At 41.7% G+C, this 13783-nt stretch overlaps 1 protein-coding gene across 2 annotated transcripts; it reads right to left on the reverse strand.

Moving 5' to 3' along the window:
• Positions 1-909: 909 nt before the first annotated feature.
• gtpbp8 (GTP binding protein 8) lies at positions 910-10039 on the reverse strand. Of its 2 annotated transcripts, none has more exons than XM_071484502.1 (8): positions 9891-10039; positions 9244-9438; positions 8967-9120; positions 7058-7156; positions 5946-6076; positions 3894-3993; positions 1831-1883; positions 910-1205 (listed from the first exon to the last, which is right to left on the reverse strand). In XM_071484502.1, the coding sequence occupies exons 2-8, from the start codon at positions 9411-9413 to the stop codon at positions 1115-1117; spliced, it is 798 nt and encodes a 265-aa protein (XP_071340603.1). In that variant the 5' UTR covers positions 9414-9438; positions 9891-10039; the 3' UTR covers positions 910-1114. The 2 variants fall into 2 exon arrangements, with proteins under 2 accessions (XP_071340603.1, XP_071340592.1); XM_071484491.1 differs by having other exon boundaries at positions 1831-1949.
• Positions 10040-13783: the final 3744 nt, after the last annotated feature.

The following is a 13783-nucleotide window of genomic DNA, read 5'->3' on the forward strand; positions in this document are numbered from 1 at the left end:
TACCTCATATGAAAGACAGGAATCACACCACACACCAGTATGTTCCTATCTGTGGAAGATTTAAAATAAGTTTGATTTCTATACTTATATTCTATGAAATCAAACCTGTCATGCTAACAGAAGTTAATCACGAGCTAGCACTACAAAAGTTAAACATTTCATGCCAGATTACAGTCGTTTTACCTGAACAACACAGATTTGGGTTTGAAGTGATGCTAACAAAGACGCTAGTAAAGTAAAAGGTGTTTTTGTTTGGTTTTTTTTGTAATTGTAGGTATTATATTGAGGGACAATGACACAGCAAAAGGCTGAGAGAGGATGACATGCAACAAAGGGCCTGGGTCAGATTTGAACCCAGTCCGCTGCAGTTAGGACCAAGCCAAAAAGACATGAGCTCTACCAGGTGAGCCACAAAAATAGCAACCAAAAGAACTTGCTCTTTTGAAGTGTTGATGCTGCCATTGTTCCTGCCCATATACTTTAAGGGACATTTAGTCTGGGGCCACTCGTCATGGTTTGGGTCTCTTAGATCCCATTAAGGGAAATCTTAATGCAACAACATGCAGTGATGATTTGGTGTGGAAGAACTCAGCTGCCTGCACAGGGGGCGACCTCAACCACATACAGCACCTGAGGGATGACCCTGGAAGCCCAACAGTGAGTCAGGCCTCAGAGTTTAACATTTTGCCATCAGTCAACCTGTTTTATTACCAGACTTCAGTCCTGTTGTTGAGTGGATTAGTTAGTGCCTGTGATTTTAGAGCAACATGTTCAAAAATCACAGTGGTGTAAAGTCTACGAACTATTGCCATCACCATGTAAATACTTCTATACAACTGTCTGCATTCCCTGACAGGAGCAATGTAATGTGTAACTATAAAGTTAAAAGGACAACCAGACCAACAACTGTGGATTTTACATTTTATTTGAAAATAAATCTTCAGATATTATCTACAGCAGCTCCATGTGGATGAGTTACGGAGGTCCGTCAGTCAAACCCCATCCACCCAACATCTTTATTAGGCACACATGTCAACACTGAGGAATAAAATACATGGAGAGATTCAAGAGAAGGTATCCAGACCTCGCTCAATGAGACAGCACTGGCCTCTCATCAGCTTTGAGAGGTGTTTGTCAACCTGATGCTGCCTGTTACATGGCAAATGAAGCATCTCAGGAGGTGGATCCCCAAAAACTGGATGGAGCTGTTGCAGAGACAACATGAGAATAAAGAATGAAATGAGTTCATCTAAACCCTAAAGCTGGGAGAAAAGTTTTTAATAGTAGCTTGGATGAAGAACAGTAATATGGACGAGACTGGAATTAATTAGTGAATATATTATATATATATATATATATATATATATATATATATATATTGATTGATTCTTTATTTTTATTTTTTATTTATTTATTTATTTTATTTTATTTTATTTTATTTATTTATTTTTTTTTTTTACACACTGTGAATTAACCACCACATTTCTATTAAGTATTTTTTCCCATCTTATCAGTTAAGTGTGGGAAGGTGTCACAGATCCCATGAAAAGAGGAAAACCATTAATCAATGAATCCATATCCGGTGATCTACTGATTATTTGAAGTGGCGTGAAGGTATTTGTGGGACTGATTCAAAATAAATGGAGCAACAGTGAAACAATGGAGCAGAGGAATAAGATACATCAGGCATTGGATACACACACTAAACTTAGTGGGATCAGCTGATTGTTGGTTTGGGCCTTTTCATGGAATTTAATGACAATAAGAAACAGACCAACCATCTCCAGACTTTTGCTTCGCGGAATCAACCCGAGGAAGTGGGAGTCTCACCTGACCAGAAACGGCTGTGGGAAGCAGCTTGTCGTCTGTGTTTTAACCACGTCCTGAAGACACAGTAAGTTTGTCAGCAGAGCTCCGTGACTGCATTTGTCAATCTTAGTCACCACCATCTGCACAACAACATGGTTTACACTTTACTGTATTACTTACATTAGACTTACACACATTCTTAATCACAGAGCTATCAGCAAACACAACAGACACTTTAGAAAATCATACAAATTGATGTATTATTTTAATCAACAAAAACGTATTAATCAACTAAACCGCTGCCCTCACTGAGCCTTCTCTGCTGGTGGACTGTGTTAACAAACAAAAGCACAACAGACTTATTCTGACACCTACTGGCCACTTTACAATACTACACCCTTGATAAAACCCATTTCTTTATAATATGGACATGAAGATTTTGGCTTTTTGTGTGATTGTTTTTTTCTATTACTGAATATTACGGGTTTGTAATTTTCAAAATGAAGCCTGGAAACTGCCCAGTTTAGATTTTGCTGAATGGTGATAATGAATGAACTGATTTCAATGGCTGCCTAAATTTAAAAGCCACGAATCACTGCACTCACGTGGTCTTGTCCTGTATCTCATCCTGAGCAATGCAACTTTTTAAATTTGAAAGTGACCATTTCAGCTCGTGGTTCATGCTTCCTTTTTTATTTCAGCAGTGGGAGTTAATCCTCGTTAGAAACTGCACTGTCACAGCCTTAATAATGGTCAAAGTGTTTAATAACGTACGGGCATGAATAATTGACGACAGAGAGCGCAGAGAGTAGGGGTGCTTCATTATAATGCGACGGCGGTGGCATTTCAGAGGGGACAGCAGTTTTTAAATAGCTGAGTGGGAGCGTTCAGCATTAATTCAGTGTGGACATAATGTTGAGGACTTGGAAGAAGAATGAGTAAAATGTAAAAAGGAGGAGGGAGGCTGATTATAGTCTGAATGTTCAGCCCCTCTGCCAGATGGTGGAGAATTTCTCCTGTGCCTGCTAACCTTTCTGACTTGTTTGTTTCCCCCACACTTCTTATACGTGGTGGGGGTCTGGGTGACGGGTGTGGCAGTGAAGATGTTGGCAGAGCAGTTGTGCTTGGTGTTTCCTAAGATTACAGGCCGGTACTGTGTGCTGTCACAATGGGCTGTAGAACCTTTAATCTCTGTCGCAACATGACACACACTTAACACATCAAAATGCTACTTTCCAAGAGTTGGTAAGTTGTCTGTATCACACCTAGAACATTTTAGAGCGGCAACCAACAAATATTTTCAATCTGTTCATCTGCCCAGTTAGATGTTTTCAAAGGCCTGTTTTGATGCAACCATCAGTCCAAAACCACATTTGGACATCTTCAACAAAACAAAACATCTGAATTTGAGATGAGATAGCAGTTTCCTTTAGTTTCCTCCAGGCACAATAAAAAGGATGGGAGCCCTCTGAAGGAGCTGCTGTCCTGCATTAACTGGTCATGAAATGTGATCTGATCTGTTAAGTCACAAACACAGTGTCCCTGAGCTGATATCACACAGACAATTATAACCTTTGGTGTCTTTATTGGACATAGTCATTAAACAGTTGCAGTCCTGGTGGAAAAAGTCTGGCCCTATGGACAGCACAAGTTCAGGTGTGGAAGCACCCAAGATGCACCGAGGATGCATCTGAGATCTGATCATTCAGGCCACATCTGGAGGTGGTCTGGGCCACATGTGGCCACATTCTTTTAGCAGTGTGAACACAAATGTGTCCTGGACCACACTGATGGACCACCGCGCAACACAGCTTCACCATGAACTAAGAATATTTTACTATTTCAAATGGATGAAACCTGATTTTCTATCTATCTATCTATTTATTTTTCCTTCTACTTTTTCATGTTTTCAATATGGACAAGAACATGATTTGACCATATGTTAAGACATTTCTGGAAAGCAGAATTTCAGAGGGCTCACTTGCATTTTCTTGTCACTGATTTTGTCCTTAAGTAATTTGGAAATCTTTCCCCACCAAACAGGCATGATGTAACTACTTCTGAAGAACATGTGAGTTTCCTACCACATACGGACGTCTGAACTCTTCACACATTTCCAGGGCAATCCAGTCGGCCTTCTGAAGACCAACACTGCCATCAACCAACAGGAACGTCCTCACAAGGCTGAAAGAGAAGTAAATGCGACTGATTGGTCAGTTTTCCAGGTCTTTCAGGCACAAAAATAAGAGCACCAACATTTACCCACACAGATCCACAAGTGTAGAGGTGAGGGCCAGTAAACTACACTTTATTCTCAGGTCACCTTGGCTAAAAGTTCATTCATGTTCTTTCCCTACAGACTTAAAGTGTTTAGTTCAACAGGGCCAGGGTCTAATGCCTACTGGTTCTATGTATGTGTATACCCTGAAATGTGACACAACAGCATTTGCACCATGATGAATATCAAGAATAAAACATTGAAATTCTACTTGTGCTAAAAAGAAAGTTGGAGGCAGAGACACACAGGACTGACGAGCCATTTTAACCCAACATCTCCCACTTGGTGGACTGAACACTGAGTCATAACAGATGTGTGTGGGTCCGGCCATCTGGGAATCTAACCACCACACCATCGAACAGTTCGTACGCGAGTTCATAAAGGTAAACACAGTCACTGTGCTCTACCCTGCATCTTCTAGAAATCAGTTCATACCATGTGTCCTGTTGCCTGCAGACGGCTGCAGGGAGTTCATGAGCTGAAGAAGTTTTTCTCTCAGTATAAAGCAGCTGCGGACGACAGATCCTTTAAGAATCATTCCCAGTAATCTATAGATAAAATACAGACGTTTATGTTTAAGAAACAACAAATGTTGTTTTCATGCTGATTTAAAGGCCTCCATATGTACTTAGTTTGCTGTTGCTGATAAAATCATCAAAGTGGCAGCAGATTGATCTAGTTCCAGAAACAGATGTGGTTCCGTACGGTGGCCCCTAAGGACGTGACGCATACGAGAATGAAAGCACAAACATTAAGGGAAACGCTCTCCAAACACAAAAACGTCCCACATATGAAAACACATGCAGCAAGAACTGCGACACAGGAAGTGCTTCAGGGCGTGGTGGGGCACTGATGGGCTTCATCTGGATAACCAGCAACATTACACAGCTTCATGTACCGGACCTAACGTAACTCTTATTAAATCACTACCTCCCGGCAGTGACAGTAATAACACTAACACTGTTGATTTCAGAGATAACAAGATAATAACAGGATAATCATTCCTGCCTGTGTTGCAAGGGGGTCACATAATAAACATCCAAAACAATGCAGCTGTCAGTCCAGTGTTTGTGTTGGGCCCCCAGATATGTTCAAACTGTACCTAAGACAGACAGAACTCTGTCTTCTTGCTGGTTGACACATGTTTACCGGTCCACAGTGAGGGAAAGCGTACGAGTTAAAACATGTAGAGACATTTACCTGCTGCTGACAGGCTTAAACATTATATTGTGAATTTGTTTGGCAACAGCTTGATCTAGAAGTAAAAGCTCGACACTCCAGCTTTAAGTTGTGATATTTCTTTCTGGCAAGAAAGTCACGGTTTAGATTTCAAATATGTGGTCACTTTATCCAAACAACGTTTGAGACGCAGCTTCAGAGACGACCAGCCGGTCAATGTCTGCTGTCATCCTGGGAGAACAGTCTCTGCCACTGGTAAGTTACTGCTGATGATGTAATTCTGCACCTTTGTCTCTGTAAATTGTTAAATCCGTGAACTTTCTCAACTTTTTCAAAAGGCTGTGGAAACCGTGGTCAGTCGTATGGTAACAAGCTGATGAATCTAGAGGAGGTTTTGGTATCATAGATGGTTTTTACCTCCCTGTAGTCATGAAGGGAGTTCTGTTATGGTTATGACTCATATGATGGGAAGATTACTTCAACTTTTTGTATTTAATACAAGATAGATGATCGATGAGAGAGTTACTTTGCTCCTCCTGACATCAATCAAACGTGTATCAGGGCTATTAATTATCTCAGTTTGTGCTGAGACCATGAAGTGTGACTCTACTGTAGATACACACTACTGTGAAATGTTGCTTCCTCCAGCAGATACCCACAGCCACAGTGAATGTCTCACTTTTTCCTCGTGTAAAGGTACGGCTCCACCATAGCCACAAAGTCTTTGGGTGCTCTGTGTCCGTAGCCTGGCATGTCCACGACAGTGAAAGCTTTGCCCACTCTGAAGAAGTTCATCTTCTTTGTGTGGCCCTAAGAGCGAAACACACGCAGAGACGGGGAGATCACAACTGAGAAACAACAACACGAGAAAGAGGAAGATTTTAAGGTCGACTCTAAACAGTAAACAAACGTAAAGATTGTTGTGATGTGATGATGTGAAAAATAAGAAGACACTCTGTACACTGCATAACAAGAAGCCAGAGGTGCTGGAAACTGCAAAATGAGTCATTTTTTTTTCTTTTATCTTGACTCAAGGTCAACATACACCACTGGCTAGGGATGGGCCATATGATGGTATACAGTACACAGTGTAATGGTAGAAATGTGTCCACTGGTAGATATTTGGAAATACTGGCATTTCCACCGCGGCACCTACCACTATCACTTAGTGTCTCTGTGAGAGATTAGAGCTGGAGAAAAATCAGTTCACTACTTTTTGATTTAGCTTCAGCAAAGATTTGCCTGTGACCATCTCGTCATGTAGCTCTCAGGCTGTACCTGGTTCAGCTGTATGTCTCTAATAACCTTTTTACAGCAAAATGCTCCTGGAAGCTTCAGAGCTTCCATGTGAGATACTTCAATCAGTGATTGTGTGTTTTTAAAACTTATTCACACTCTTTTATCCCCGAGTGCAGTGTAGCTGCAGCATTTCTGGTTTAACAGCACTGTGCTGCGCAGGTAACACGTCTGTTTACAGTGTTTGCCACGGAATGGAAAAGTGCTGTTTTCACATCAGAGCCAGAGCCGATAAATACCCGCGTCTGCTGCAGATTCATTTGAATGCCGATGGTTCCTGTTTCCATTGCTGACAAAAAGCCAAATATTAGTGGGTCTGAACAGTGACAAAACCAATTTCACAGAATTTATACATTTCTATAGTTTCATAATTTTTTATATGGTACAACAGACATCAACAACAAAACTGAAGTTTCATCAGATATGTAGTTACTGCGCTTTGGCTTCGTAGGGCAGAAGAAACTGCACCAGTGTTGGTTGGTTGAAGCTACTCACTGGAGTTTTGGAGACTCGGACCTCCACCTCAGGAGTCAGGGAGAACAGAGCTTTGATGAGAGACGACTTTCCCACGTTGCTTCTGCCGATGAAACACACCTGGGAACACATACACACTGCTTCACACAAACTTCCTGTATACTGTCCTGAATTACAATTGACAATGTTAATGATTGAACTCCTGGTAATTCAGTGGTCTGTGCTGTAAGAGTTTGTGCTGGAATATTTTTCCTCATTCAGTGAATCACTCAGCTGCTCTGACTGTCACGAGCTGCTGCGACCGGCTGCTATGGTTTCGCTGCTGCAGTAAGACGACCGCCGAGTCTCACAGAACACGGCTCGGGCTCATCCATCTCTCTGACACAAGACAGATGGATGGAGGTTGGTGCTGCCAGTAAGCTACGAATACATCATCCTGTGACAGGGCAGAGGGGCAGAATGGTAACTAACCCAGCATACCAAAGAGACCCTGTTGTCCTATCAACACAATGTTCCACTCTGATGCCTTCAGTGAACACTACAGTCTATCAGGTCATAAATCTGCTCATTTATTATCAAGTGTCAGCTCGTGTTTCATTATGTATTTGGCTCCAGGAGGGTAAAGAGACATTACACTACATTTGTCACAGGCTTTGTGTCCATATTTTGGGGACGAAGAAGGGCAACGTGAATAACCATTATATGTCAAACACCACTGTTCTTTCTCTTACAGTTTTCCCTTTTCATAATTTAAACTTAAGGTCACACTGGTCAATGATAATACCAGTTCTGACAAGACCAGCCCGTTGTTGCCAATCTCACAGCGATTCAACATCCAGAGGAAGTTCTGCTCACAGCTGAACAAAAAGAGAACAGGCAGTTACTATGAAAAAAAAATCATATATTCTTAATCAACAGAAATTCTCAGTCCTATTTGCTCCACAAAGTCTCTACACAAATCTGATGCAAAGTAGTGTGGTTTGCAGAGGTCCACAGGTGTGGAATGAGCTTGATAACATTATAAAAAATTTCACTATCTCTGTCTGTTTTTAAAAACAACTCAAAGCAGCAGTTGTTACCAAAATAAGTTTAGAACTAAAGCCTGTCTTAAGACCTGCTTACTCTACTGTGTATCTTGACTATTGGATTCATGTTGGACTGATTGGATGGATGTTTTGGGACCATTAGGTTTTTCTTTTTAGGTTTCTAGGTATTAGACTTTAGGTATTTTGTGGCTGTAATTGTACTTGTACATGCAGTGACTATTCACAAGCCGCTATTAATATGTTTTTATGCTTTTATTTGTATTTTATTCTAATTTGTGAGAAATAAAAAGACATGAAGTGCAAAAATGCCCAGAAATAAAAACAAAGGTTCTTCCTCTTTCCTGTCACTCTCTATGGTCCTATGTAATAAAGGTAAAAATGCCCAAAAATATCTTTAAAAAAAAAATAAAATAAAAAAATCGATTATGTCATGTAAATTGAATCTGAATCTTCCCTCTACAAAGAACCATCTGTCGCACACTACCACTGCACTACCATGCCTCCAATATGATACAGAAATCATAAACAATCTAAAATTCCAGATTACACCAATTAGTGCCCTCTCTGCCAACCAGTTCATGAAGTGCCTTTAGTGGGCTGGCACTTAGCATTCAGAGCCAAAACAGAAATGCATCAAAACAACACCAGGGACTACACTGATGGGGTACCAGTAAGAAATATGATCCAGGAAGTCCAGCTGAACTATCAGATCCATGAGTTTGAAGGCTCCTCAGACACCACAGCACTGCTCATTTTGTTAAGAAGTACATACATAACTAAATTAATTCAGTGGTTTAGTAGGATCTAGTACCAACGCACACAGACACATTTTGGGAGAACTGAACACGACAAAGTTATCAGTCAGACTAAGGCTGCACACTCACCTCTGGTTGTTGCAGTGCAGGTACATGGTCCATCCTCTCTGCAGAGGTGTAGTAATCGATCTTATGAGAGTGTGAAGAGCAGAAGAGCTTTTCTGCTTTAACCATGTCCTCCATACTGGGATGAAAGAGCTGGAATGGTGTCCTGTCCACAGAGCTGAAAAAAAAAATTGGCTGAGAATATTAAAGAGCCTGTATGTTAAGAGTACAAACCTTGTACCATATAAGGGAAAAGGTAAAAGCAGTCTTATGTAACATATCGAGACACAAACTGCAGTACCTGTCCAGATATCCTTCCAGTTCATTAAAGGGGTACAGTAAGCTTTGGACTTTCTTCTGGGGGAGCTTTGTGGCCTGCTGGAGAGAAGACAGTCTGTGGGCGCCCTGCCGGGAAACAGCACAGGCCTGAGTCCCAGGCTGAAGCCACAGTCGCAGCCGGAGACGGAACATCTCTCCCTGCAGAAGTCAGACCAGCCTGCAGCGCAGAAACAGACAAAGAGTGAATTCAGCAGCTTCAATATGAGTTGATGCTCTGCTGACAAACCTGCTCAGCTGTACATTTATTATCATCTGAGTCTGATGATGTCATGATTGTTCCACAAACGAAAACACACGGAATCTATCAGAGGATGAATGATTAATCAGACGTGTAATTTCAATTAGAAGAGATTCCAGTACATTTCTGGTAATTAAACGAGGACATGACACATGTAAAAGGACAAAAGCACAAACTCTTTTACTAATACCACACCAGCCTCCAGCTGTTTCTTAAAACATCACACACGTATTAACACAGTATCTGGTCCCGGAACAGATAACGTCAGGGTCAAGTACAGACCGGTAAGCTAGCTAACATTAGCATTACATGTACAACACGTTTTAAATTAACGACATATATTAAGAAATACTCGTTCATTCATGATTTACCTGAACTTCAGCATTTCCATCACTAAGTCATGAAATATTGAGCTTGGTTCGGCTGCAACTGCACTCAGCGTTGTTCACTGTTTTCATACTCCATGCTGAGTACAGCGTTTAAATGAATCCGACTGGAAAAACATACATTTAGTAAAGGTTCCGCCTCAAAAGAAAACAATCTATCTGGCTATCAAGCTATAGATTGTTACGATTATATTAGTATGATTATTAGTATTATGAACAGCAGCATTTTTTGAATATGGAAATATTACTGTAATGTGTTTTAGTGGCTTTTCTGTGGCAGCCAAATGTGTTTGCACAATAACTAGCTAATGATGCTATCAGGCTATATATTAAAATAAAAAGGGACACCAGTGCTCCACTAAAACCTTTATGTATTTATGTTTAAATTCAGGACAGCCACACATATAAGACACAAACAAACACTTCTGAAGGGACTTGACATACTTTGTTACATCTACAGTGCACCCCCCCCCCCCCCACCACCACCATAAGTATTGGCACTTTGCTATTACACTTGAAATTTAGCTAAGAATCCCTTTCATTTTTAAACATTTAAACCTCCCAATTCTAAACATCATGTTTTACATTGGCTTGTCTTTGGCTGTATCCACAATCAATCACTACTCAGTCCACTACATTAGTCAGTTTGCCATTTTGTAGTGCTGTCTGACTGTATAATGAGAATATTGTACCCTACATAGTGGACGTATAGTATCCCACAGCACATCATGAAAAGTAGTGTGCAACAGATGGTCATTAACCAAGCAATGTTTTTTTCCATTTTACCATTGAGCTCACTATATAGTCCTCTATATAGAACTCGCTGGATTAGGGAGGAGTGAATGAGTGAGTGATTTCAGACACAACCCTTGTCATCTGTGTCCAGTCAGCTGAATTTACCACAGGTGGACTCCAGTCACGGTGTAGAAGCATCTCAAAGATGATGAAGAGAAATTGGAGGAACCTGAGTGTCACAGCGAAATGTCTGAATACTTATGTCATAGAGATATTTAGTTTTTTTCCAAACATTTCTAAAATTCAGCTTTGACTTTGTAATCATGGGGTAGGGGGAGTGAGGATTGATGAGGGGTAAAAAGTTTGCAACATAACAGAATGTGAAAAAAACTGAAGGGGTCTGAACTCTTTCTGAATGCTCTGTATCTTCTCTGAAGATATGTCATAAAACAGGAGTGTTTCCTTGTGACTCGAGTAAAAGACAATGAATTGAGAGTCTGGGATATAATTTGCGAGCATGAATCCTCTCTAAGATTCAGCTACATTCTTCGCACTGACGCACAGCTGGCACGTTGTACTCAAACATTCCTGTGTTCCTGCTCCTTGGTTGGAAATGTCTCTCCTCTCCACAGGGAAAGGTACAGTTCTGGCTGTCATGAACATCCTCCATCACCTTCTTGGTGGGGATTATTGAGGATTATAATACTAATGTTTACGTAGAGTACGCCAGCGAAATGTCTTCATAAATTTGGTTATATGAGGTGGCAGTGATAAGAGCGACTCCAAGCTTCTCTCGCCCTCTGCGTGCTTCTACGCCGAGACTCCCACTAGGAAATGGAGTTTCATCAATAGTCATGTTCAAGAGGTGGTTGGGTTTCACAGGTTCATGAACACAAAGTGGTTAGCCTTCTTCTCAAAGAGCATTCCCCACATTCCTTCCTATGGAGAGCAGAAACCAGCCCCAATATTTATCCAGCTTTGATTAATAGTTTTAAAAGCTATTTTTTTATGAACTGCAGAACATTTGGCACTCTTTGGGGATCTCATTTTAAGCTCAGCACTTCAAAATGAATCACTGTTACCTACACAGCTCTCCCACGGTTTTGTCGTCCCCTTCTCTCTCCACATGGTGGCAGTGCAGACTGCTGAGAACGTCCCCGCTCCCAGACTGATATGTTAAATATCTGCCTTCACCACCTGGTGCCAATCCTCCCTCTGCTCCATCTGGATTTTATGACCTGATGTGATTCATAGTATGTTCACTGAACAAATTAATTCACAGATATCCAATTACAGCTCCCATATTCTCCCTGTCCTTTTGCAAAGGAGTCTTTCATTCTTGTGTGCCATGTGGTAATGCAAGCGCCTTTTTCATTCATCACCCATTTAGGAGAATGTAGACTTCATATGAACTGAGTGTCTTATTAAAATAGAAAATTGAATATGTAATTGATTTACCCTCTCAGGCCCTTTCTGTCATTTGCACGTGTGTCTAGTGCATCATCAAATGTGATACACTTGTTTGGCAGTTAAATAAATACCTTCATCTGAAATAGGAGTAAAAGGAAGAGTAGCTCCGTGCTCCCTGGATTAATTAGCAAATTAAAGGCCGTTAGCTGCATCACTTTTAACGTTTTATTATCTCACAGAACTGAGAACAGACGGAATTACCACCATGGAGAGCTGATGGGCTGCTTAATTGGTGGACGTTTTCAGCCAACAGCCATTTATATGGCTTTTAGCACAAACAGATCCATGGACAAACCCTTTAAACCTCATAAAACCACATTTCACCAGGGTTTTTTAAGAGGCGCTCGGGTGGGAAACAAGACAGTGAGGGATATATGGCAGCAGAAGGGATAGATAAATGGTGGAAGGAGGGGATCAGAGCAACAGACAAGAATGGCGGAACAGGAGGAGGGGGAGGGGGAGGCCAGGAGTGCTCTCATGACTCCATCACCCCATCCTTCACTGTGAGCCAGAGGATCAAATACCAGACCAATCAATCGTCCACCAAGCAGACATCTATAGCACGGGCCATGATGGCATTTACCTCCCCAGGGTGCATATCAATAAAATAAAAAAAAAGATATCATACAGAATTGATTGTCCCCAAACAACCTCCCCATCCACACCATCAAGCCAGCCTCTCGCCGTCATCATCATTTGTTCTTTTGCTCTTCATTTGCTCTCTGTCCCTGTCTTCTGTCTCTCCCCAATCTTTTTCCTTTTTCTTTTTTTTGCCTCTGTCTGTCTGTTGCAATTCTTTCATTGTGCTTGACTGATGTGCAACAGACAGGGTTTGGAGGCACCGTGCAGAAGTCACTCATGGTCTTTTTTTTTTTTTTTTTTTTGACAATGAAGCTTGTGGAAAAGGTCCAGCTGCAACACTGACCAGCCACCCACAACCACCCACACATACACACCAATGACACTTTAATCTGACACTGAATTATCACAGGGGTTGACCTAAGTGACCTTTCTAGACCCATTAAACCGTTCATTTGCATGTTACCCAACGAGGCCTAACCCAGGAACCCACCCCGACTCCCTTGCCCCCCCTTGCTCACCCTCCAGTACCTCCTGCCAAGATGTGACAGGGCCACAATAGGACGTGCGCTGCCAGAATACCAAAGCCCCCACCCTTCACTCCTTGCTTTTGTTTGTCCAGGAGGATGAAGTACAGAGGAGTCTAACAAGTCAGGAGGTCAAACCATCAATACGCCTCATACAAACACATACACTCGCTGCAAGGTCATAAAGACAACTAGAGATTAACACAGGCTGTATTTGCTCTGTATACCCGTCTGGCAGGGCTGAAGGCTGCCAGGCCCAACCCTGTGGCAACATCCTCCATCTATCAGTTGGTCAGTGTGTGGAGAGGTGGAGAACTCGGCTTGTGGAAGCAAATGCTATATCATTTATCCGAGCTCGCTCCCTCCAGTGTTTTCACTCTCATTACTCTCTCTGTCTGCGTTAAGTAAACAGAACCATCAGAGGAACGGTTGCCCTCGCTCTTGTAGAAGAAGAAAAAAAAGGCCCTGCTCCTAATAAGGTGATTCACCCTGCTCTGACCCGCACAGCAATAATATTCACACTCCCCGCAGCACCCGAGACTAAAAAGCTGAGCAAAGTCGGCTGCA

The sequence above is a fragment of the Trachinotus anak genome, unplaced genomic scaffold (genome assembly GCF_046630095.1).
Source record: "Trachinotus anak isolate AG129_WGS33_773 ecotype Australia unplaced genomic scaffold, CSIRO_AGI_Tana_v1 ptg000001l, whole genome shotgun sequence".
In the NCBI taxonomy this organism is placed as follows: Eukaryota; Metazoa; Chordata; class Actinopteri; order Carangiformes; family Carangidae; genus Trachinotus; species Trachinotus anak.

Coding starts and splice junctions, on each gene's coding strand:
- gtpbp8 (XM_071484491.1), bottom strand. CDS start 9,413: ATGTTCCGTCTCCGGCTGCGACTGTGGCTTCAGCCTGGGACTCAGGCC. Junction 9,121..9,243: donor CTGGAAGGATATCTGGACAG/GTACTGCAGTTT, acceptor TTTTTTTTTCAG/CTCTGTGGACAGGACACCAT. Junction 1,950..3,893: donor AGTTCAGACGTCCGTATGTG/GTAGGAAACTCA, acceptor GTTGTTGTGCAG/ATGGTGGTGACTAAGATTGA.